Below are 25,976 nucleotides of genomic sequence, written 5' to 3' on the forward strand. Positions count from 1 at the left end.
TAGCAGTAACAGGTTACCATCTGATCATGGCTGACTGGGCCCTGTCTGGCTTTTTCTAGAGACTTTGCCTCTCTCTGCTCTGCACCCTTCTGTGTTGATCTAAAGTTTAGCTCTCAGAGGCCCATCTCTTGTCCCACATTAGCCATCTCTGCAGGAGCCTCTCATTCTTAACCATCACAGAATCTGTTTGAGAAAACTGGTTGTTCAGATGGCCCTGCACAGAGGGTGAGGAGAACATTGCTGCCACTCACTTCAACTTGAGCAAAATAATGTTCTATAAAAAATACACACACACATATGCAAATACCTCTTATTTTACCAGAAAAAAGAAAAATGTTCTCTGCCTTTCAGGCAGCACTGCAAGTATATCAAAGAACACCCTGGTGTCGATTTTTAAATTGCTCTGCTCTCGGCTAAACTAGTTTTACATTAACGATACTGGAAACTCATTTCCAAAGTACTTTGCAAGTTCACGTAATTTTGAATGTCAGTTACATAATCCTCCAAGCTTCCAAGACAGTGAAGGGAACTGAACTGAATCCTACTCCTACATTTTTCAGATGAGGAAACTGAAACCCAGAAGGGGAAGCAACCTGACCAAGGTCAGAAGCCAGCTAGCTGGTGCTGAAACCCTGGTGTCTGAGACTTGGGACATCAGAGCTTTTTTGACACCCCTAAGGAGGAACACCCAAGGGGTGCTGTTTTTATTTTATAACAGTTGCATTGATATTTAATTCACATGCCATACAATTCACTCATTTAAAGTGTATAATTCAGTGGGTTTTAGTATATTCACAGAGTTGTGCATCCATCGACACCATTAATTTTAGAACATTTTCATTAAACTGAAAAGGACCTCCATGCCCCTTAGCCGTCACCTCCCAAACATCCATTCTCGCCAGCGCTAAGCGACCACTAATCGACTTTATGCCTCTGTGAATTTGCCTATTCTAGGCATTTCATGTAAATGGAATCGTAGAAATGCATTTCTTTCACTTAGCATAATGTATTTAAGTTCATCCATGTTGTAGCATGTATCAGAAAGTCATTACTCTTTATAGTTGAATAATATTTTGTTGTGTGTAGATAGCCCATTCTGTTCATCCACTCAGTAGTTAATGGCCATTTGGGTTGAGGTATTTCCACTTCTTTGCTATTTTATATAATTCCTCTATGAACATTCATGTATAAGTTTTTGTGTGGGTATATAAATATTGAATTCTTTTGGGCCTAGGAGTCGACTTATTGGCTCACATAGCAACTCAATATTTAACCATTTGAGGAACTGTCAGACTGTTTACCAAAGTTGCTGTACCATTTTATACACCCACCAGCAGAATATGAGGATTCTGATTTCTCCACATCCTCAACAATACTTGTTATTATCCTTCATTTTATAAAAATAAAAGTAACCACCTCTTTTTTTAATATAAATTTATTTATTTTATTTATTTATTTTTGGCTGCGTTGGGTCTTCATTGCTGCACATGAGTTTTCTCTACTTGTGGTGAGCGGGGGCTACTCTTCGTTGTTGTGCGCGGGCTTCTCATTGCAGTGGCTTCTCTTGTTGCAGAGCACGGGCTCTAGGCACGCGGGCTTCAGGAGTTGTGGCACACGGGCTCAGTAGTTGTGGCTCACGGGCTTAGTTGCTCCACGGCATGTGGGATCTTCCCAGACCAGAGCTTGAACCCGTGTCCCCTGCATTGGCAGGTGGATTCTCAACCATTGCGCCCCCAGGGAAACCCTTATCTGTCATTTGTATTCTCACATATCGTCGTGGGTATCAAGTGGTATCTCACTGTGGTTTTTATTTACATTTCCTTTAACAGCTGATGTGTTTCATGTGCTTATTGGCTATTTGTATAACTTCTTTGGAGAATATCTATTCAGATGATTTTTGAAAACGTTTGGTACAATTCACCAGTGAAGCTATCTGGTCCTGGACTTTTCTTTATGGGACATTTTTGATTACTAATTTAATCTCTTGTTGTATGTCTATTAAGATTGTATATTTATTCTTGAGTCAGTTTTGGTAGTTTGCCTTTCATTTGCTGCCATGCAGATGTCATAGTATTTCCTTATCGTTCTTTTTATTTCTGTAAGGTCAATAGTAATGTAAGATTAGTTTTAAGTTCCTACTTCAAAAGCATAATGTGTTTGAAGTCTCATGCTTTATTGCAAAAAAAAGTCCCATGAAACTATCTATTTTAATATAAAAGTAATATTTACATTATTTACCATTGAGTAAAATTGAAGTACCAGAGTTTTCCCATATTTATCCTGAATAGTGCCTATTCTCCAAGCAACTGGTAGCCCAGTTTGAGGTAAATATGACAAGAAAAATTTTTCTCAGGGAGGGTCTCCCATTTGTCCCCAGGACAGTCCATCCGTCCTAACCATGCAAAAGCCCTCCATAGAATTACCAGGGTTCCATAGTCGGCTGACAAACTGGAGAAACAGGACCAGAGATTTAACAGGTTTCCTTGTCCAAACAGACCAACCCATAAAGCCTTCCTGTATTTTCATAACAGGGGAAGCAGGAGAAGGAGGTTGTCTAGGCCATGGGTTTGCATGTGTGCGTGTGTGCGTGTGTGTGTGTGTGTGTTCTCTGGTGTAGATGGCAATGCAAACACCTGTGACAGTTAGTATCCTTTTATGTCTGGAATACCAACAGCAACAATTAAATAGCCAAAGTAAAGTCTTTTTTCCCCAAATGAACATCAGAGAAGAATATTTTTAACAAAGCAATAGTTCAGATAATTTACTTTAAAGCAAGTCCTGTTTCTGTCATCATCAACAAATGAGATCCTTTCCAACATTCAGACATTCCCTGCTGTACAAAAGAAAATGAGACTCCAGAATTTAACTATTTTTATCAAAAATTAGTGGTCTTTAACATCTACAGTAAACAAAGTGCCGTTTACATAAACCTGAGATGGAAATGATACTTTCATGCGTATATTAACTGTAACATTCCTCCCAAACCTTTACAATTAATCGCTTGAATTAATAATAAATTAAGCACTTAGCTTCAGTTCCTAGTAAAGATCATTATTAACTCGTGTGTTAAATTCATCATAATGAAAAGTAATTTATTTCCCCTGATTTTTCTTAGAAAAACTGTTCTTGAAGACCACCTGCTATTTAGTGGTAGGCATATTTGGACCAGACATCATAAAACTGTGAGTATGCCAGCACATTAATCTGATTTGGTTGCTGGGACATGATGGGGGGGAAGCAGGAAAACTGGGAGGTAGCTGGCTCCATTTCCAGTTGGATGTACTTTTTGTAAAAGGGCGTAATATCTCTCCAGTTCTTGTTAATAGTGGAAAATTCAAACCTGACTCAGATCCTTTGTGATCCTAGGCAAAGGCTCCCTTTGAATTACAGTGTGGCAACCTGGCTCAGTTTCTCTCCAAGAGGATTTCAGAAGCAATTTCACCAATAATGCCAACAAGTGACAAGATCCTAGTGGCGGGACATGGGAATTTGACCCTTTCTCCCGAGCTTGCCCTACACTCCCTCCTGGGTTCTCGGGCCACGTGCTTCTCAGGTTCTTTCCTTCTCTCCTCCCACCTGCTGGTTTCCCGGCCTTCTCTCCAGCCCCACCCCTCAAGGTCCTGTATGTGCGCCCTTATCATTACCTGTCTGCTTCCTTTCTTCCTTTTCTCTTTTTTGAGCTCAGAGCACTGGATCAGATAAACCATATTCCTGTTCATGGCGCTTTCTCATCAAGGATTCATACATGGCTTTCTTGTATTTCTTCTTTAGTTATTTACCTAGTTACTTTGAATACTGTAATTAGCTTCCAAATTACCACCCAAGGCAAATTCTAGGTCCTTGACAATAACTTACCCTGACCACACGGTCCTTCTCTTCATTCTCAAGCTTTTCTCCACCTGAGTAATAAATCCCATGTTTATCTTTCTCTTGTTTCCTTTTTCTATAGTCTTTATATATATGTATATTTTTATTAATATGATAAATTATAATCATAAAAATAATATATGCTAATACAATAAATAATTATTAATATATTTATTTTATATATTCCTTTAAAGCATATTTTAAAATTCTGGTTATTTCTTTACTTTATGAAGAGGGTATCACATTGTTCATAATCTTTGGGGACTTCCACTTAAATTTGTATGTCTAAGATTCATCCATAGATTTGTGTCACTGCTGTAGTTCATGCACTCTGACTGCACACAATATTCCATTGTGTCTCTACAAGAGTCTATTTCTTCACTCTCCCATTGACGGGTGTTTGGGTTGTTTTCTGGTTTTGCACTGTCCACATGTGGCACTTGTGAACAGTGCTACTGTGAACATTCTTACATGGTTCCTATTTTATATGCGTCATATTAGCCTCAGAGCAGAGTGGCTCAGAGAAGCTAACCCCACAGAAGGGTAGCCTGCAGTTACAGAATTCTAAAGACAAAAGGAACTTAAAATGATACAGACCCGAGGGATGATCAGTGTTCCATCGTGCTGTGCACCTGCCTCTGTTTATATTGCCCTCCCTTTACTGTGGTCAGTGATTTTTCCCGAGCCCTGGACTGGGAGTTTTTGGAAGGCAGGGACCCCTTCTTCTTAGCTCATATCTCTATTACTGCCACTGCCTCCTAATAGGACCCCAGCCCTGCAGGATTGCCCATTGCCTTGCAAGTCCATAATCCACATCCTAGCTGGCTAGATAGCTTTTTAATGCAAAACTAATTATGGCAATCTCCAACATAAAATTTTCACACCCTTTGCAGGATTCCTTAGCCCCCTACACAAAGCTCTTTATGAACTGACCCCTGAGGACATTTTCAGACTCATCCCTGGCTGCTCCACAGCACACCATGCTCCAAACCACTTGTAATTCTCCCCACACATCAGAAGGTTTTTGCCTCAGGACATTTGCATGAGCTGTTCACTCAGCTTGGCACATCCAAAACCTGTACCCCAAAAATATCTTACTTCTTTGGACCTCAGCTCCAGGGTCATTTCCTCTGGAAGCTTTCCTGACCCTCCCTAGGCTAAGATAGATACCCCCAACACACACACACAGACACACACACTCTTCCTATCCTGTGCAAACCCCTAGCACTTGCAAACAGCACTTATCATGTCTGTTTGTACTTTAATTCTCCATTTACTTTTTTGAGTTGATAACTAGATTGAAAGACTTCTGAGAACTAAGACTACACTTATTCATCTTAAGCAAAATACTGAATATGTGGAAGGAAGGAAGGAAGGAAGGAAGGAAGGGAGGGAGGGAGGGAGGGAGGGAGGGAGGAAGGGGAAGCAGGGGGCTTTGTATCTCCAGGGCTTGGTGCAATACTTGAGCATAGAAAGCCTTTAGTAAACATTTGTTAAATTGATTAATTCTTTATAAAAATAAAATTATCACTACAGATGAACTAAAGAAAAGAAAACAATTTAGCCTATTCAATGAATCTGTTTACACACCTAGTCTGAGCCAGGTGCTCTGGGGGAAACATCAGCTTGGCCAGAGAGGTTTTCCTGGGCCTAGATCAGGGAACCAGAGAAGTAAGTGGAAAACAGTCACAGAAAAAATGGGTCTGGCAAGCCACTGAAAGAGGCTGAATAGGTGGTGGGGAGGGGAAGAAAGTTTTTCCTTTGAGAGTCATAAGTGACTAATTCTCATTAGTATGGGGGAGGCCACTTTGAAGAAAGATAGATATAATAAATGATCCCCCTTTGTGGTTCCGTCCACTATGCAAAGTTTTGTTTGTGTGTAATTTTCCAGGACCCATATTAGTTGTTTGCTGATAGCAATTTCTCTTCCTATGGTGGCCTCTTCTTACAGCTTATTTTAATCAATCACATGCAGTTCTGGGCTGATGTAGACCCTGAACATGACAACCTTACGATTTAGTTTTACCTGAATTTCAGGCTTCCAATACTAAATGTTTCCTAACCCAGAGGGCATCCCTCCTCATTATTTCATAGGTCAATTCTCAATGATTCATGGACTAATTATTCAGCAGTTACATTTCCTACCCACAGGCGAACCACAGGATGTTGTTAGGAAGTGGGACACCTGAGTACTCGGGCATTCATTAGCCCAAGAACCTGGGTCTGGCAGGGCGGGGCTACTTCCGGGAGCAACCAAGCCTAGCCAGTGACCACGTGCTCGGTCTTCCTTGTCTAGACTTCTGTTGTGCCAGAGGTTGCCATAGCAAAGCTGATGCTGGTCTTCTGTTCATCTCACCTTGCTTCATGGTATCTATTTATGCTCTCAATCATAAAATCTTATATTTCAAACTTAGGGAATATAAGATTTCAGAAATCAGGAGAGGCCTAAACTACTAACATGTTTAGAAGAAAAATGCAAAACAGGGTTTAAAACAATTTTGGTACAACTTAAAGGTAACTAACGTATATTTAAATAGCAAAAATATAAAGTACAATAATACAACTGAGCCATTGACAAGGTAATGACAAGATTTATAGAAATGATTAAATTCCTAGTACACTCCAAAGTGTGTGGTCCAGAAGTGAGATAAAAGTGTTAAGTCGTATGAGGAAGATCTTCTTTCAATGCTGTGAGTGTATCTCTGTGGTTATATATTAATGTATAAATTCTCCTTTGAAAGTGATGTCAAAGGTCTAAATCTGAGAGCTTCCTTGTGTGAAAGGCTCTGTCCTTGCTCCCTGCCATAAGCTATCACTCTACCTGTCTGTTCAAACTTAACCCTGACCGTGCTCCCTTCTTTTGATTTATGATGATGACAGTCATCAGCATTGACTTCCTTCTACCATGATCCTAATTAAACTTGTTAGTTAGCTCTGCCGAATGTGTTGAAGCTTCCTCCCCACGTGACTCACTCCTGTACAACTCTGTTACCTGTAAAGGTAGTAAAGGATGTCAATTGAAATGTGACCATTTTGGTCTTATTTGCAGTTCCGGGAAAAGGAAGGCAATGTTGGATGGGAATAGTTATTAAGGGTTTGGAGATTTCCTAAGGATTTCACAAATTATGTATAGCCTAAGCCTTCTGTCCCAAGGTTGGTTAAGAGCGCACATGCTACTTTGCCACTTCTTTGCATCTTGCACATTTCATGGTCTTACACTTGTCTGGATGTCTGAGGCTCAGCACTTTCTATTCTTGTGCACAGGGGTGCTTCTCAATTCCAGTCTTTTGATGATAAAGCTCTGATCTTAGAGGATTGGGGAGGGAAACCACATACCCACTTCCCCTCTTCTATTTTTCAGTTCAGAGAACACAAGTCTCACTCGCTGAATGAGGGGCCACCACCCCCACTCCCATATTCAAGTTCACTTACTTGAAATTTTGCTCTGTTTGCAGGGGAAAGAGAATAGATCTTGGACACCATATGATGAGTTAGCTCTGGTGGTTCTGAATTGCCACAGATGGGATATTGGCCTTAGGTTGAAAAAAAAAAAGATTAAGCAGAGCCCTATTTATTACCCTCCTGAGTCCACAAAATACCAGATCTCCCCAAAGACAGCAGTCATCAATTAAATAAATGAACCATTAAGTTGAGAACAGATGTGTGAAACCAGCCACCCTCTCCTGATTTACTGACCCTTGGTAGGCATTACTTTGGTAATGGACCTTGTGTGTCACAAACTGCTTGTTCCACAGCTTAGTCACCTTTACGTTACCTTCCCCTCCACCTCGTATGAAGGAACCCTGGGGCCAAGCAGATGACTCTCATGATGAGCTCGTTTTCCTGTCTTAACTCAGATGCTCACAAAAAGCTGAAAAGCCGTCTAGCCAGTCACATTGTTAGTCTCATTCAGCTGGAATGAAATTTGAAAGCCATGATCCCAGCCTATGTTTTCACATACTAGTGACCATCAAAATATTTTCCCTTTTTTTAATTGAAGTATAGTTGACTTACAATATTGTCTTAGTTTCAGGGGTACAGCAAAGTGATTTGGTTATACATATATTCTTTTTTATTATTTTCCATTATAGTTTATTACAAGATATTGAACATAGTTCCCTATGCTACACAGTAAAACCTTGTTGTTTATCTGTTTTATATATGGTAGTGTGTATCTGTTAATCCCATATTCCTAATTTATCCCTCCCCCTTCCCCTTTGGTAACCATAAGTTTCTTTTCTATGTCTGTGAGTCTATTTCTGTTTTGTATATAAGTCCATTTGTACTATTTTTTAGATTCCACATATAAGTGGTATCATATAACATTTGTCTTTCTCTCTCTGACTTACTTCACTTAGTATGATAATCTCTGGGTCCATCCACGTTGCAGCAAATGGCATTATTTCATTTTTTTATGGCATTGTTTAATTCTTTTTTATTCCATTGTGTGTGTGTGTGTGTGTGTGTATAGACACACACACACACATATCACATCTTCTTCATCCATTCACCTGTTGATAGACACTTAGGTTGCTTCCATATCTTGACTATTCTAAATAGTGCAGCTATGAACATTGGAGTGCATGTGTCTTTTCAAATTAGAGTTTTCATCTTTTCCTGATAGATGCCCAGGAATGGGATTCCTGGATCACATCAAAATATTTAAAGATCTCTGAGATGGACTCTCTTTCTCCGATAGGCTTTTCATTAATATTGGGGCAGTTCTTTCTGCAAGAAGGTTCATGATATAAATTAAGACTCAAGGCCCCTCCTCGCATTTTTTGCTTGGCAGTCCAAAGTTAAGATTATTAGAGCTTTTAAAGATGTTTCGATGTTCAGCAACTATTAAAAGTGCTACTTATGCACACTAAGTGAAACCAGGATGCGTTTCTGTTTTATTTTGTTTTGTTTGCACCTTGCTTTTGTTTTATGTCTCTAAATCTAGTTTTTTATTCTGCATGTCCAGGTATAAAACTCCCTTGGAGGAGTGGACAACCCAATGGAGGGTCGCTGGAATGGTTATTGGAGGAATAAAGCAGAAATAGGAGTGAAGCCAGGGAGCAGATCCAATGACTTACATCCAGGCCCTGGTCACAGGGCCAAGCATTGCCAGGCTCACCAATGCTTCTCAAGGGCTGGCCCATGCGTGGGCTGTGACTGCATTCAGTCAAAAAAAACAAAAAGACAGAAACAACTTAGCTTTGCTTGTGAAGTAGAAGGAAGAGGAAGAGGAGAAGGGTCAGGGAGAGAAGAATGGTGGTAGTGATTGTAGTAGCTGTAGAGATAGTCACTGTAATAGTTGGAGGGGGAGCGTGTTAGAGTAGATTTATTACAAGGGCACCTAAAGCGTTAGAGTAGATTTATTACAAGGGCACCTAAAGCATGTCATGGAACTTAAAGACAGGAAAATATCCAGGCTTCAGACAGAGCTGGAAACAGGACTGGGAAGTCACCAGGAACAGAGTCTCTTCCTCACTGCACACGTTGGGTTCTGCCGCCTGAACCCCATCCTACAGACTAGCTTTCCAAATGCTCTGTCCTCGTGGCAGGAAATGACATTACAGTCCCCAGTCACTATAGCTCCTGCTATTCTTGGAACAGCCCAGAATGAAGTCAGACTTTTTAATACCAATTCCAAATTTCCCTGAGAGAGAATCTGATTGGTCCTACTTGAATTGCAGTCTAATGAGGACCAATCAACTGGTGGGAGATATGAAGTATATACACAGTTGCCAGGAACCCACCCCTACAAGTGAAGGGGGACAGTTAAGTGATCTTGTGAGTTGAGAAGAAACCCCTCAAAATAGCTTCTAGAATCTATAACTGTCCTTCCAAGATTAGTCTCTAGATATTACCAACGTATGTTTCTGGAGTCTTTGTTTTTGTTGTTTTGATTTGAGTTTGAGTCAGTAGTTTACTTGGAAAAGTTACTAAAGGTCCACACATGACTTGTTCCTTCATTTGAAGCAGCACATTATCCTCATTCTTCTTGGTTTAAGAGTGTTGGGGGTGGCATGTAGAAAATGAATATGGAAGGTTTGTTTTAACCCCTTCAAACCCAGACATAAACCAAAATGTTTGAAGAGCACTATCCTCACACCATACTCAGGGGAAAAAGTCAAAGATAAATATATTTACTTTAAAAGGAAAAGAGGTGATTTGGATTACATCTAAGAAGATAATTTTAGGTGTTTAAGGCTATATCAAAGATTTTTTGCTATAAGGCTCAGTAAACATTAAAATGTTGTTCTGGGATTTCCCTGGTGGTGCAGTGGTTGAGAGTCTGCCTGCCAATGCGGGGGACACGGTTCGAGCCCTGGTCTGGGAGGGTCCCACATGCCTCTGGGCAACTGAGCCCGTGTGCCACAACTACTGAGCCTGAGCTCTAGAGCCCATGAGCCACAACTGCTGAGCCCACGTGCCACAACTACTGAAGCCCATGCACCTAGAGCTCGTGCTCCGCAACAAGAGAAGCCACAGCAATGAGAAGCCCACGCACCACAACGAAGAGTAGCCCCCAATCGTCTCAACTAGAGAAAGCCCGCGCGCAGCAACAAAGAGCCAACACAGCCAAAAATAAATTAATTAAATAAGTAAATTAAAAAAAAATAATGTTGTTCCCATGAAATTACACCTCTGTCCATTTTTCCTTTCTCAATTTTATTTGCGGCTTCTCCGGAAAAGCGTCACAGTGCCCGTGTGAGAGGCCGGCTCACAGCTCAGTGCTGTGAGTCCCCAGGACCTTATTCTAAAAGTAGGAGAAAGCAAGTGGCAGGAAATCGTTATGATCCAGCAGCTGCATGGAACTGGACTCAAAGGCCATACTAGAATTCATTCTGGGAGTTGACCTTCTTTTGAAATAGCTTTTGTTTCCTAATGCCTGAGAGCTTTTAAATATCCTTTGTTTTGCCCTACTTCCCTCCAGGCTCAGAGCGGATGTAAATGCGGATGTGGTGTGTCACACCCTGGAGTTTTGTAAACAGGACCCTGGCCAACCCTTGTGTCACCTCTATCCCCTTCCCAAGGTGAGTGCTTTTTCATTCTGAATGCCAGATTATGGTGATATGCAAGCCCTTTGGAAATCTGGTAAAGGGAGGTTCAGCTTCACTGGCTCAGTGGTCTGGGGACAGGGACTGGAAAAATGACATTTTCCATTACATCGCCTGGAATAATATTCCCAAACTTCAACTTAGATCCCTCCCCCATGCCATCAAAGAACGTCTTTGCTGTTTATTTTAGACTGTAATCTAGAGCTGGGCCGGCAGTACACAGGAAATCTGACCAGCCAAGGTGAGAAGAGGTTAAATCCCTCTCTACCCTTTAAAAATCAAGCAAGTTACTTTTATAGAGTGACCAACTCATGCAGTTTGCCCAGGACTTTCCTGGTATAAGCAGTTGGAAGTCCCACATCCTGGGAAAACTTGGGTAGTTGTTCCCCCTACTCTAAGCTTTATTGTTCTCACCCATAAAATTGGTCTAACAAAATACCTAAAAAACCTCCCTCATAGATTTGTTGGGGGAAGTAGGTGAACTAATATATATAAAATGCTTAGCACAATACCTGCTGCATAGATAAATATTAATAAAAATGGTAGCTAATATAATTATTACCAATATCATTATTATTCAGAGGTAGCTTTTCAGAATACCGTGTGTGCATTATATCATGTTGGACAATTTTTAATTTTTATTTATTTATTTTTTTAAATATTTATTTATGTATTTATTTGTTGGCTGCATCGGGTCGTAGTTGCGGCACATGGGATCTTTCACTGCAGCGTGTGGGCTCTTCATTGCAGTGCATGGACTTCTCTCTAGTTGTGGCACACAGGCTCATTAGTTGCAGTGCGAGGGCTCTCTAGTTGTGGCATGTGGGCTCCATAGTTGCGGTGTGTGGGCTTAGTTGCCCTGCGGCTTGTGGGACCTTAGTTCCCTGACCAGGGATTGAACCGGCATCCCCTGCATTACAAGACAGATTCTTAACCACTGGACCACCAGGGAAGTCCTGACAATTCTGAATTGGAATGCAGATGGAAACAGACAAATGTGGACACAATTTCCTGCTCATGCTATGAATGAGAGTATGATATTAGATCTGGTTAGGCCTCAAAATAATGATTTTCAGAAACTTCCTATAAAATAAAATAAAACAAAATAAGTAAAATAAAAAAATAAAATTCTATGCCTCCTTTCCCAGAATTATAGTCTTTCTATATATAACACAACAGGCTTCTGTTTTATTTGTAATTTCCTTTTTATTCTTATTGAAATAAAGTCATTTTAACACTTTTTGGCCTAACCAATGAACACGATTTGGGTTACTGGTAATAGTAAATATCATAAGGCTGTCTCCTTGAGCAGGAAGAAAGAGATGCAAATACCTGGGGTACATGTGCATTTCATGCTACCTCGATTATTGACTAAGTGCCAGTTAAATTTCCCTTAATTCTACCTGAGAAGATGTGGTCTCCACTGATTTCTAGAAGAGTTAATTTTAATTAAAATATTTTTTCCACGTATTCAAATAGCATGCAAATATAATAATATTCACTGTTTGATAATGTACAGAAGTAACGTGTCTCTATGTACAAAGGCAAGTGATATGGGTTTTTGTGATTTCCTTAAATAGCATCATTTTATATATTTTCACACTCACAGCTATACATAGTCACAAAATGTTCAACTTTAAACTATCCCATTTAAAATGACATTCTTTATTTTTATACTCTGTAGAATTTATACTCGAAATAGCATTTCCTTGTCCTCCCATCACCACCCCCTTTTCAATTCCCAACTTGGGAACATTTCGACCATCATTTCTGGCTGGGAGGAAGTCGGAGGATTTCATCTCAGAAATGTTCAGCTTCCACCCCAGCTGGGCGTGCTCCCTGGTCCCTCCACCCTCCTCCTCAAATCCCATCGCCAGCCTCCATCTCTACGGAGGACACAGAAAAGAGGGGCAGTTGGTGAAAATGTGGACAGCTTCATCCTCTTCTGCCTCCACAATTTCCTTTAATAGCAATAACTGATATTTACTGAGCATTCACTGTACTTACGCTTCATCCTGTCTAGTCCCCCAAATAGCCCCAGCGTGGAAGCACCATTATGACCCCTTTTCTAAGACTGAGGAAACTGAGGGTTAAAAAGGTTACAGAACTTGCTGAAAGTCACTCCCCTGAGAAAGACCAGAAATGGGATTCACATCCCTGTCCTTTGCTCAGAGAGGTTGGTTGGTCTCTCAACCTTTGTGTCAGCGTTTCTTGAAAATACCCTCGGGATATCTCTTCACAGTAGTCAACTGAAATCCCACCACCAGAAATAACCGATATTAAAATATTGGAGGGCTTCCCTGGTGGCGCAGTGGTTGAGAGTCCGCCTGCCGATGCAGGGGACACGAGTTCGTGCCCCGGTCCGGGAAGATCCCACAGGTCGCGCAGCAGCTGGGCCCGTGAGCCATGGCCGCTGAGCCTGCGCGTCCGGAGCCTGTGCTCCGCAGCGGGAGAGGCCACAGCAGTGAGAGACCCGCGTACCGCAAAAAAAAAAAATATATATATATATTGGATATTTTCCTTTTAATTTTTAAATAAATTATATTAATTTCTTTGAGAGTTATGATAATGTTATATGTACAAATTTTTATCCTACTCTTCCCCCTTAACATTACATTTTGAGTATGCATTTTTTTAAATGGTACATATCAGACCTACTTTTCATTCCCATGGCACACAAATTACACCTACAAAGCAGGTGTGAATTAGAAGTAAAGATACAGATATAATTTCCAGCCTGCCAGAGCCTTCCTCATGACCCTTCCAGTCAATAACCCCCCCGCCAATACAGCCACTATTCTGAAATCTACCACCACAGATTACTTCATTTATATAAAGTTTTACTCTTGAATTTCATGTAAATGGAAGAATACAGTATATTCTTCTTTGTGTCTGGTTTCTTTTGTCTGTGAGAGTCATCTGTGTTATTACAAGTAACAGTATCATTGCATGAAGTTTTCACACAATCATCTTTTGATGTTACTCCTGCTATAGCTTCCCAACTAGTTCAACCAAATCTGCTCTTGACCTCTTTCTATTTCTTTCTTTCTTTTTTTTTTTTTTGCGGTACGCAGCCCTCTCACTGTTGTGGCCTCTCCCATTGCGGAGCACAGGCTCCGGACGCGCAGGCTCAGCGGCCATGGCTCACGGGCTCAGCCGCTCCGCGGCATGTGGGATCTTCCCGGACCGGGGCACGAACCCGTGTCCCCTGCATCGGCAGGCGGACTCTCAACCACTGCGCCACCAGGGATGCCCTCCTGACCTCTTTCCAATAAATTTTCCATACGGATGCCAGAAATGTCTTTCTATAAAATAGATATGATCTTGTCCACCCCAAAATCTTTGCCTCAAGGATGAGGAAGCCATCCCTGACTCCTTTTACACACTCTTCTTGTCAAAGCTCCTGTAGCTTCTTTCTTTGAACTTGCGTTGTCTTGAATGATATACCTGCATGATCATCTGTGAGTCTCTCCCACTAGGCTATAACCTCCAGGAGGTCAGATTCTATCTTGTTCATCTATGTATACTCAATGTCTAGGATGGTGCCTTATACATAACAAAGAAATATTTGTCGAATGAATAAACGACGTGCCACTAGTTTCTCATTTGCATTGCTGATGGAAATTCTAATTGTCCTTACTTCATGGCCACACTAATTTTCCTGTTGCATACCTCTAATCATATTATTTCCCCCAGCCTATGACCTCCACATTGCCTGCACAATTAAGTACACATTTTCACTTAGCATTTTAGGATTCTCAAAAAGCCTTCCTGGACCTCTACTATTATCCTTGTGTAGCTCATGCTGTAGACCAAAAGGAGTGATTGGCTCCCCCTTGAACCCATCTCAACCTTCCCAACCCTGCACCTTTGCACCTCTTAATCATTCCTTCTACCCAGAATGCCCCGTCAACACCAAGCGATCCTTCTAGCTCATCTCATTGTCACCTTCTCTGTAAAATAACTCTTAATCCTCTCCACAAAATGTTAACTCTCCTCTCAACCAACAGCATGAAATACCTTTTCGAGTACTACAATGTGCCAGTACTTTTCTAAATGTTTCATGTATATTAATCATTCAGTCTTATGAAGTAAGCATTGTCGTCACCCACACGTTATAGATGAGGAAAGGGAGTCACAGAGATATTAAGTTTACATAGATTTCCTTATTAGAATGTAAATATATCAGGCAGCAGCTCTGCATCTTGCCCATCTCTGTCGCCTCCATCTTGCCGGGCACATATGTGGTATGTGAGTAATGTACCAGGCACTGCAATTTACATACGTGATCTCATTTAGCAGTGCTCTTGGGGGTGTATTTATTTTGCAGATGAGGAAACTGAGACTAAAAGATAAGGAGTTTGCCTAGGTGACACAGCTAGTAAGGGGCAAGGAGAGGATGCAGCCCTGGGTCTGTTTGTCCTTAAAGCCAAGTTCTTACCACTGTGCTCTGTGCCTCACTGATACCCCTGGGGTATTGGTATTCTGAGTCAAACCACTGCTCCTGGGCCAGCTAGTTCCTCACAAGCAGGACTCTGCACCCTCAATGTCCTGCTTTTCACGTGTTTCAGATTCCAGTAAAATGCAGTATGATGCAAGCCATCGTCCCTGCGAAATGCATGCTATGGAGTAGAGGGACAAAGGGGTCTCTCTGCTCCAGGGGCCTGCAGGGGCGAAGCCCCGCAGTGCAGAGCAACAGGTGCCTGACTTTAGTGGGGCCAAAAGCAAAAGGTGGGACAGCATGTAGGGACTGCAACGAACCCGTGTTCATTATCTACAGCAAAGCTGAAATTCCAGCCTGCTTCTCGCCAGTCCTTTAGTCACATCTCCATATCCTTCTCTACCATGCGTTCAAAAATGACAAACTCCTTCCATCATTAATTGAAGCAAGAAACAGTCTACAGTGTTCAGTGGGCACGAGGAGGATGGAGTGGGAATAGGCGGCGTGGAGGGAAGAAGAGGACAAGACAGGGAGAAAGGAGAGAGGAGGGGAGGAGAGAGAAGAGGAGAGGAAAAGGAAAAGTGCAGACTGTGTTGTAAAGACCACCCAGATGGTTTTGTGCTACTTTGGGGGGATTATTTATAGCATTCCTCCTCTCATTTGCACACAAAGCAAGGCCCTGCCTGCTGCCAGTGTGCATGTGCATGAGCACGATCCCGACACCACAGCTCTCCAGCTGAAAACTGTATGTGGTTTCTTCAAGTGTGCCCTGTTGCATTAAACCTCTCATTTTTAGATCAGAGGGTTACCATGTACGAGCCCTGATTGGGCCTAGTGCAGCCTGGAGCCTCCGCAGTTTTATGCTGCTCCCTCCTGGGTCCCTTGACTCTGAGATCCCCAAGCAGACTCTGTGGCTTTGAACCGACCTCCTTCCTCACCAACCCTGAGCTGGAGGGACGGGCCGTATTTAGCAACATCTCTAAGGCATAGTCAAGACTTACTTCACACCACTTTGATCTACATTACAAGAGAATTATGTTCAGAATGTGTGCGCTAGTGGAGATAGATTCTTCTGTTTCCCTGGGGCCTCCAACCCATTTAAACGACTGCAAAAGAGACCTGCTGCCTTAGGAAAGCAATCCAGACTTTGCGACAGCTTTTCCCACAGTAAATCCGATTTCTGCAGGAACCAGAAGCTCTCCAGTGCTGAGTGTGTGGGCGTGTGTGCATGTACACGGAATTCGTGTTTCCCTGGAATCAAACTACCAGGAAGCCGACATAAGGAGAAAGTTAGCACTTTTTATGAGAAAGTGACACAGGACAAATTCTCGTTCAACTGAGGAATAAACAATCTGACCTCAGGAATTTATATTTTTTAAACATTAAGTGTCAGATAAAATATCTGGTGTCTCTTTTAATGGGAGGTAATAGGGTTTAGGAAAAAATTATAGAGGGATAGGAAATTTAACATTTTCTAAGATTTACTAATCATTGAATTTCCTTCTGTACAATGGACAGTGCCTTTCCGTTCATAATGACGTGCTGCGCTCTGTGAGCCTGCAATGTGCTTTACCGTTTAATCGCCCCCAAACTCCGTTTTTTTTTTAATAAGATTTTTATTTTGGAATAATTTCAGGTTTACAAAAAAGTTGTGAAGATTCCATAGAGAGCACACCCTCACCCAAGTTTCCCCTAATGTTAACATTTTAACATTACTTGGTCAAAACTAAAGAAGCCGACATTACCCTTGTAATGTACGTGACTAGTAACCAAACTTCAAAGTTGATTTGGAGTTCACCAGTTTTTCCTCTAACGTCCTTCCTCTGTTCCAGGATCTAATCCAGGACACACATGGCATTTAGGGTCTCCCTAGTCTCCTCTAGTCTATGATGGGTTTTCATTCTTTCCTTGCTTTTCATGACCTTGACAGTTTTCAGGAGTACTGGTTAAGTATGTTCATTAAATGTCCCTCAAATTGGGATTTGTTTGATGTTTTTATATTGATTAGACAGTCTTTTTTTTTTTTTTTTGGAAGGAACACCACAGAGGTTAAGTGCCCTTCTCATCACATTTTATCAGGGGTACCTGATACCCACATGACATCCAGGGGGACGTTAACCTTGATCACTTTGTTAAGGTGGTGTTTGCCAGGCTTCCTCATGGGAAAGTCACTATTTTTCCCTTTTCCTTTTCTCTGTTCTTTAGAACTGGGTCACTAAGTCCAAACCACACTCAATAGGATGGGGGCTCTAAGCCCACCTCCTGGAGAAGGGAGTGTATTATTTGGAATTCTACTGCAAAGATATATCTCCGCTTCCCTATTTATGTATCCAGTTATTCATTTATGTCAATATAGACTTGTGTATATGTATTTCATACTTTGAGTTATAATTCAGTACTACGTTACTTATTTTCTTGCTCAGATTTTTTCAGCTTTGGCCACTGGGAGCTCTTTCGGGTTGCCCTGGGTCCTTTTGACACAGCTCCATTCCATTCCTTTTTTTTTCCTTTGCTTGTTGTCTTTCTTTCTTTCTTCCTTTCTTCATTCCTTCTTTTTTCCTTTCTTTCTTTAGAATTTCCTTACTTTCTGGTAATGCCAGATGATCCAGGGTCATCTTGTATTTTTCCTGCCCCAACCCTACAATCCACCACTTTCGAAGGTGACCTGGTTCCTTTTATTGGAGAATGGTGTTTAGAAACTGAGATCTGGTTGCTGGGTGTGCCTGTTGTTACTAGGATGGCATTGCTTCTAGATCCTCCTAGAGGAGAGTTTAGTAAAGTATATTTGTATGTATGTAAGCCATGAATCTACCCATCTGTGTGTGTGTGTGTGTGTGTGTGTGTGTGTGTGTGTGTGGACATGAGTTCATACTGATGTCTCCAACTTTAGTATAGTATCACAGGGCCAAACTCTATTTTATAGGTATAGTTATCAAACATATTTTACATCTGAGGCTTAAGGTCTTGACCCAGGTCTCATGCCTAGTGAGTAGAACCTGAACTCAACCTGCAGCTCTTCACATCAGCACACCTGTGTTTGGCATAAATTATGAAGCACATTCAGAGTAGCCAGTCCTCAGTGTCAGAAAGTAAACACGGCTCTGGTTTTAGCTTTAATGAAATATTATGAAGAGCTTAATTTCCAAGAACCTTGCACAAGTATCCCAACTTTCTCATTACCAGTTAAATCATATAGTCAGTCACTCACATAGTCAGTCACGCCTCAACAAACATTTCTCGAGCACTTACTGTGTGCCCGCCCTGCTGCGAGGCACCCTGAGTAAGCTATCTCTTTTAACCATCACATATCTGCAGGACAGATATGATTCCCCCATTTTATTTATAAATAAGTCTACTGAGACCTAGAGGATTAAAAGACTTGCCTAAAGTCCTGTAGCTTCTACAGAATGATTCTGTTTTCTTTTTTCCGGCAGCAAATATTTATAGAGAATGAATTATGTAGGACAGTATTCCAGCAAATGAGGTGGGCAATCACGATGCAAAGAGTGATTCTAGACAGGGAGACCAACTTGTAAACAAACTATGATGAAGAGACAAGTGTCCCAACGGTAGGTGCAAAGAGGAACAGAAAGCTCAGCAGAGAAGGGCTGGGCCCTCCCTGGGAAGGAGTGGAGGTGACTGTCTTCAAGGTGGAGTAAGTGTTGACGCGGCACTACAGGCCTCGCCTGTCTCAGCACCTTGTTCTTGGGCCCTTTGCCCAGAACACTTCCAGTTCTCTGCACGGTCAGCACCTTCTCCTCCTTCAGCTTTCTGTTGAAATGTCCCCTCCTCACAGGTGCCTTCCCCAAACCGCCCATCTGAAGAAGGTCTCCTTTGCTCTCACATAACACTGTTTCTTTCATAGCACTTGAGGGCAGGGACCATGTCTTTCTTGCTCACCATCATGCTTCCAGGACTGTGCAATGCCTGGAGCAGTGTAGGTGCTTCATAAGATTTGTTAAATGAAAGCTAAGCCGGGAAGGGCAGTTCTGAACATGTATGTGCTCTACTTCCTCTCTTGTGAGGATTTATCTGGTCTCAATGGAATATACCAGAGTGTAAAATGTTTAGCTTGTTTTAGAATGTGAAGCAGTTTTCAGAAATATGTGTGGAGTCCCACCTCAGTGCATCTGGTTCAGTATTTCTGGGGTGAGCCTATGCACTTCTACAAAGCTTCTGATGAGCATTAAAGGGTGAGAAGTGTTGGCTCAAGCCTGAAAGCTGCCATCAACAAGCCTGAAAGTATTGTCTCTCCTCCTGCTACTGGCCTTTTCTTTGTCATCTGGTAGCTTCCACGCGTCTCCACTTATCCCCTAGCATTATCCTTGGTTCCTTGATTTCTGCCCCTTTTCTCATGGATTCATTAACAAACTCTGTTTGTGGGTTTCTAGTCTCCAGTCCCCTGGGAATAAGGCCTCATAGAAGGGCTGAGGGAACTGGAGGTTTTAGAAATAATCTATTTAGAGTTCACTCCTTTTTTATGGATTTTCTCATAACAGTATGCTAATTGGGCAAGGTTGCACTGAAATTATCTACACCCAAGGAAGAAAATGAGGATACCTATTAACCTGCTCAGGTCTCTCCCATTCCAAAAATTAAATTAAAAAATAAACCTCCCAGAACCCCCATTCTTCTCCAGCTACAATCACATTTCTCTGCTGCCTCTAATTGAGGGGCAGTTCAACAGGGTGGTTATGAGCACAGGTCTTAGAGCCAGACCACCTGGGCTCAAAGCCTGGCTGCATTTCTTACTCTGTCTCTCCTGAAGCAAGTTGCTCCATCACTCTGGGCCTCAGTTTCTTCATCTATAAAATGGTGATAATACTCAGACTTCATACGGTTGTTATGAATATTTAACAATTTAATATATATCTCTGTGTATTTATACGCATACGTACATATAAGTGTGTATGTGTATTGTCTGAGGGGGGAGGGGATTGAGTTTTAGGACAGTGCTTTGCTTATAATAAGTACTAATAAGTGTTAGCCGCAGCAGCAGCAAAATCCAGCAACTTTTTAAAAGAGGAGAGCTTTTCTTCACCTCCCATTTGCTTCTCAAGCTACTGCAGGCTGGCCTCTAGCTCCATCACTCTAATGAAACACCTCTCCTTAAGGCCACCAATGACCTCCTAAACATCAAATCCAAAAACCTTCTTACCCATCATCTGCTGCATTTGACACTGCTTGCCACTCCCTTCCCGAGAAACTCCTCTGCCCTTTCCTGGTTCTCTTTGCACTACTCTGTCCCTTTGAGGGTTACCCTTCCCTTCCTAAGCACCAGAACCCACCCAGCCAAGACTCTGCTCACTCTGGGCTTTCTCCCTGAGTGATTAGAGGCAGGACAGCCTGGTGGCTAAGCACAGAGGTTCAGATGCCAGCCTGAGGGCGTCAGTGACCCTGGCTCCACCGTGTACTTGCTGAGTGATTTGAGATACATCACCTAACTTCCTTGTGTTTCTTCATATGTTAAATGGGGAACACAGTAGAGCCTACCTCCAAGGGCTAGTGTGAGGATTACATAAATTAATATGTGTGGAAATTCTTAGAATAGTGACTCATCATTATAAACATACAGAATGTTTGCTCTTGTAAGCCTCACAAATGAAGCCCAAGACTTTCCTCAGAGCTTCTGCCAGTGCACACAGCTTCCAGATAAATATCCTCATTTGTAGGTCCCAAAGACGCCTTGAACATAACATGTCAGAAACCGGACTATCGTCTTTTCCACACATCAGCTATCCCTCCCATATTCCATATCTCAGTTTTGAAACCACCTTTCACCCACCTAAATGGTTCTTTCTCGTCTATTCCCCTTCTCCATCCTCAATTCCACCCACCTAATTCAGGGGCTTATCATTTCTAGGATGGAGTACTGCGACAACGTTGTAACTGATATCTCTACCTCCAGCCTTGGAATCCTCAAATCCAGGCACCAAAGTGATGTTTCCAAACGCAAATCAGACCATGTTCCCTTTCCTGCTTAAATCCCTCAGAGCCATCCATCAAGGTCAGGACGAAGTCTGAGTTCCATTAGTTAGCCTGTCCCTACCTACCCAGCCTTGTTCTTGGAGAAACTGACTTATCTACTTCTCTCCAGCAGCTCAACACTTCTTATCATTTCCATCACATCCTGCTGGGTCTCACCTCCCAGCCTTGCTCTATTTCCCCCCCGTACTTATAATATACCCTTTCCCTGAGTCATCCTTTAAGACCCAGATCAGTTGTCACCTTCTGCTAGAAACCATCTGACACTTATGCTCCCACTCCAGTGAGGATTAGACTCCCTTCCTCATTGTCCCCAAGATACCGTGTCCTAACAGCTATCATTGCACTTTCGGTGTTGCATTTTAGTCATTAGTTTAAGTGTCTGGCTCTATGAGACTGACTGCTGGACTACGAGTGTAAAGCTGGGACTATACCTGAGCCCGGTCTCTCTCGCCACTGCCTGGTATGCATATAGGAGGCTGGCACACTACCTGTGCACAATAAATGTGTATTGAATGAATGGGCTTACATTTGAACCCAGTTCTTTCTATAAAATAGGACAGTAATGCCTTCGTAGTACCTCTTCTCTCTACATTCCTTCCCATCACTCGCTGGAGTCTGTACTCCCAGAGCATCATCTTCTTTATCTTTTTTACAGACCCAACCTAAGCCTTAAGATGTCTTGATCTCATTTTTTTTAACAATAAAGTATTTTTTAATTTAAAAAAAAAGATGTCTTGATCCATCTATCTAGACTTGGGCCTTTCCTGCCACTAATCTTCCAGATGACTCATCATGGACATCCACTCTGTCCTTTCCAGTTCTCCACTCTGACCAAGGCCATAGTTATCTCCCAGAAATGCATCTCTGCATTATTCCCCTATTGAGACAGCCTAGAGTTCATTATAATAGGAGCCTCAAACTTGAATAGTTTGGGAGGCATATTCTCAGAGGCTACCACAGTTCTTGGAATCAAGTATATGTTCAATAAATGGTGATTTTTTTTAATAAAATGAATTAATGAATGAGCAGTGAGGTCGAATTGGCAAGAGGATTGGAGTTTAGCATCTCCTCTGTTTAAAACCAAACTGTTCTCTAGTAACCATCAATTATTCCTTTGTTCTTGTTCAAGAAAAGTAATCTCTGACCCCGAGCTCCATTTTGTTTAACAGTGTGTGTGTGTGTGTGTGTGTGTGTGTGTGTTTGGGTAAATTTCTTTAACCTATCTGTGTTATGACTTGGCTTTTTTTGTGGCAGGTACATAGAAAATAAAAATGGTTAAGTGTTCTCAGTTTAACAGAATCTCTGTGACAAACAAGGAAAGGAAATTTCTTCCTCTGTCATCATGGTTACATTGGAGCCTCCAAGGTTACTACCATGGACAACTCTAGCAAAATAGTAGCTCAAAACCTGAACTAAATAGAAAAAATTAAGCTTCTCTTCTCCTTCAGTTGTCTGGTCAACCTACCCAGCTTGTATTTGCTCTTCTCCTGTTCTCCATCCTAACTCTGTATAGTACGTGAGTGTTTTCTCACAAATCCAGGCCTACGAGAAAACAAATTATTAAATAAGAAAGGAGGCATTTGTGTGATCGTCAGAGTTTTAGGTTAAGGAAATTTCCTTCTTGAGTGATAGCTATTCTTCAACTGTGACTTGGCAAATCATTAGAAAATCAAATGTTATTTTTGAAGGGAACAAACATCCGAGAAAGAATAACCTACAGGGCCTCCCTGGTGGCGCAGTGGTTGAGAGTCCGCCTGCCGATGCAGGGGACACAGGTTCGTGCCCCGGTCTGGGAGGATCCCACATGCCACGGAGCGGCTGGGCCCGTGAGCCATGGCCGCTGAGCCTGCGCGTCCGGAGCCTGTGCTCCGCAACGGGAGAGGCTGCAACAGTGAGAGGCCCGCGTACCGCAAAAAAAAAAAAAAAAAAAAAAAAAAAGAAAGAAGAAGAACCTACAGCTTTGGAACATTTTTTGTGTACCTTGATATTCTGGAAGACTTAATAAAGTTTTCCAAATTACCTCACTTAATAAACTCATAGCTGTGTCTGGAAGACAACCATCTCTCTGATAACTGAGGCCAGAAATGGTACTAAGGTGAGAAGAGCCTTGGCTAAACCTGATAGGCTTTCAAGGCACGGACAGTCATTCTCTTAGTCTCATAATATGCATTTACTAAGCCCCTGTTGTATGATAGGTACACATTAGGGGCTGAAAAACAAAAGGCAATTGACAACCACAATCTGAGTGGCTATAACATACCCGAAGCTGGACTGAGTACTTATCATACATCATCTAAAATCCTCCCACACAATTGCAAAGTTATTCCATTATCCCAATTTTATACATGAGAAATCAAAATTCAAGTAAATTGTTGGTTGTGGAGTTGTTTACTTGACAATATTTCTAAGGTTCCTCTTTAAGCAGCTCAGGAAATTATGAGCAGTGAGATAAATTACAGGGGAATATAGCCATCTAGATGCGAAAAAGTCAGCTTAAAAGCTTAAACTGGAACAGAATATAGTATCTAAAAATAAACCCCAATGCAGTTGAGATTCTTGTTTTTGATTAAAAAAGATAGCCTTTCAGATCAGTGGCAAAATACTGGTTTATTCAGTAAATGGGTGGGATTAAAGACTAGCCATCTGGGGAATAAAATTTAAGCTAGGTGTTTATCTATTCCTTATGGCAAAACACATCCCAAATAAATTAAAGGTTGAATCATAAAGAATGGAACCATAAAACAAGAAAAACCTGAGCAATTTTATTCATAATTTGCCCAAAGTCACAAAGGGAAATATGAATACATCTAACTTATAAAAGCCTGGCATACACAAAGTCAAAAGACAAATGGCAAACTGGGAAATGTTTTTGTAATATGCCATACTACAAATTATTTTCTCCATGATTCAAAGAGCTCTTACAAAATCAAAAAGAAAAACCAGAGCAAAGGCTGCAAAAAAAATTGGTCTATAGAAGAAGAAGATCAAGGGGCCAAAAATGACGGGGGGATATGATGATCCTTTTCTCATAATTAAAAAAGTGAAAACTAAATGAGATTCCATCTACCTCTTATGTATTCTGCAAAACTCTCTGAAGTTCATTAGACAAGAAATTATCACAGAAGGAGAAAGGCTGTAAGTATCAAAGACCACTAAATTAAATTGCTCTCTGAAGACTTGAAGGTTTAAAACTCTAACAGAACTTAGAACAACATTTAACGCCATACTTGGATGTATAGTCTGCTATTCAATAATTTCCCCCAGCATTTCAAAGGATTTGACAAACATTCCAAGCCGTATATTGGTTTAAGTCTATATTTGGAATCTTGGAGAATGTATCTACTCAGACTTATTTAAAGTCTTATTTGGGGGTCATTAAGCTCTTAGCAATGCCAAGAATCTTCAGTGGATAGTACTAACAATGCAAATGTTAAGTTATCCTTGACTTCTGATAAGTAGAAGAAATCAGATAACTCCAAGGAAGGTACCTACTTAGATGGTATTCAAATTTGGAAATGTTTCTTGCCTTCTTTTGAGAAGTTAAAAAATAATGACAACTATATATCTCTTGAGAATATGCTATCTTCCCTTAGCTCAAGAAAAGCTAATGACCCTATTGAATTTGAAAAGTTCTAAAAGATACTTACCTAAGGTATCTAAAAGATATCTTACCTAATTAATCACCCACATCTGAGCTCAGATCAGAAGTCATTTCTTCTAAGAAGTTTTCCTTGATGCCCCAAGTTAAGTTAGGTCCTCTAGGATTCCTCTTCTTTCATGGCATTCCATGCTTCCAGAACTTATCCCAGTTGTAATTAAACGGTTGTACAATAAGATAAATAACTGTAACATTATTATTTAATGTCTGCCCCGTCTGTTAACATGTAAGTTCCATGAAAGCAGATAATCTGGCTGATTTATTTCTCAAGTTCCCTGTGACTTCCCCAGAGCCCAGCACATTTCACTGCATATATTAATTGCTCAATAAATATTTGTTCAGTGAGCAGTATTGTATACAGAATAATGGCCTCCCCAAAGAGGTCCACATTCTAGTCCTCAGAATCTGTGAATGTTGCCTTACATGGCAAAAAAGACTTTGCAAGCATGATTAAGTTAAGGTTCTATAGATGGAGAGATTATCCTGAATCATCTGGACGAGCCCAGTGTAATCACAAGGGTCCTTATAAGAGAAAGGCAGGAGGTTCAGCATGGGAGAAGAAAATGTGACAACAGACGTATTGGTCAGAGTGATGAGGCCATCAGCCAAGGAATGGGTGCAGCTGCTAGAAACCGAAGAGGCAAGAAACAGATTCTCCCCCTGGAAAGTACAGAAGGAACCAGCCCTGCTGACACATGATTTTAGCCTCCTAAGACTCATTTAGGATTTCTGGCCTCCAGAGCTATAAAAGAATAAATTTGTGGGGACTTCCCGGGTGGTCCAGTGGTTAAGACTCCGTGCTTCCACTGCAGAGGGCACGGGTTCGATCTCTGCTCAGGGAACTAAAGATCCCACAGGCTGAGTGACATGGCCAAAAAAAAAAAAGAATAAATTTGTGTTGTTTTTAAGCTACCAAATTTGTGGTAATTTGTTATGGCAAAAGTAGGAAACTAAGATGAAGAAATGGATTAAT

General features: G+C 41.4%; 1 protein-coding gene across 6 annotated transcripts in view; it reads left to right on the forward strand.

The window, feature by feature from the left end:
• AOAH (acyloxyacyl hydrolase) overlaps window positions 1-25,976 on the forward strand; it is a 251,607-nt gene that overhangs the window by 98,820 nt on the left and 126,811 nt on the right. For 5 of the 6 annotated variants that reach the window (XM_060305408.2, XM_060305407.1, XM_030857562.2 and 2 more), the window contains 2 exons: window positions 3,116-3,182; window positions 10,793-10,892. In XM_060305408.2, the coding sequence (XP_060161391.1) occupies window positions 3,116-3,182; window positions 10,793-10,892 (167 nt within the window). The remainder of the gene's footprint in view (window positions 1-3,115; window positions 3,183-10,792; window positions 10,893-25,976) is intronic. The other variant, XM_060305411.1, reaches the window with a different exon arrangement.

Source organism: Globicephala melas, chromosome 9 (assembly GCF_963455315.2).
Source record: "Globicephala melas chromosome 9, mGloMel1.2, whole genome shotgun sequence".
Lineage (NCBI taxonomy): Eukaryota > Metazoa > Chordata > Mammalia > Artiodactyla > Delphinidae > Globicephala > Globicephala melas.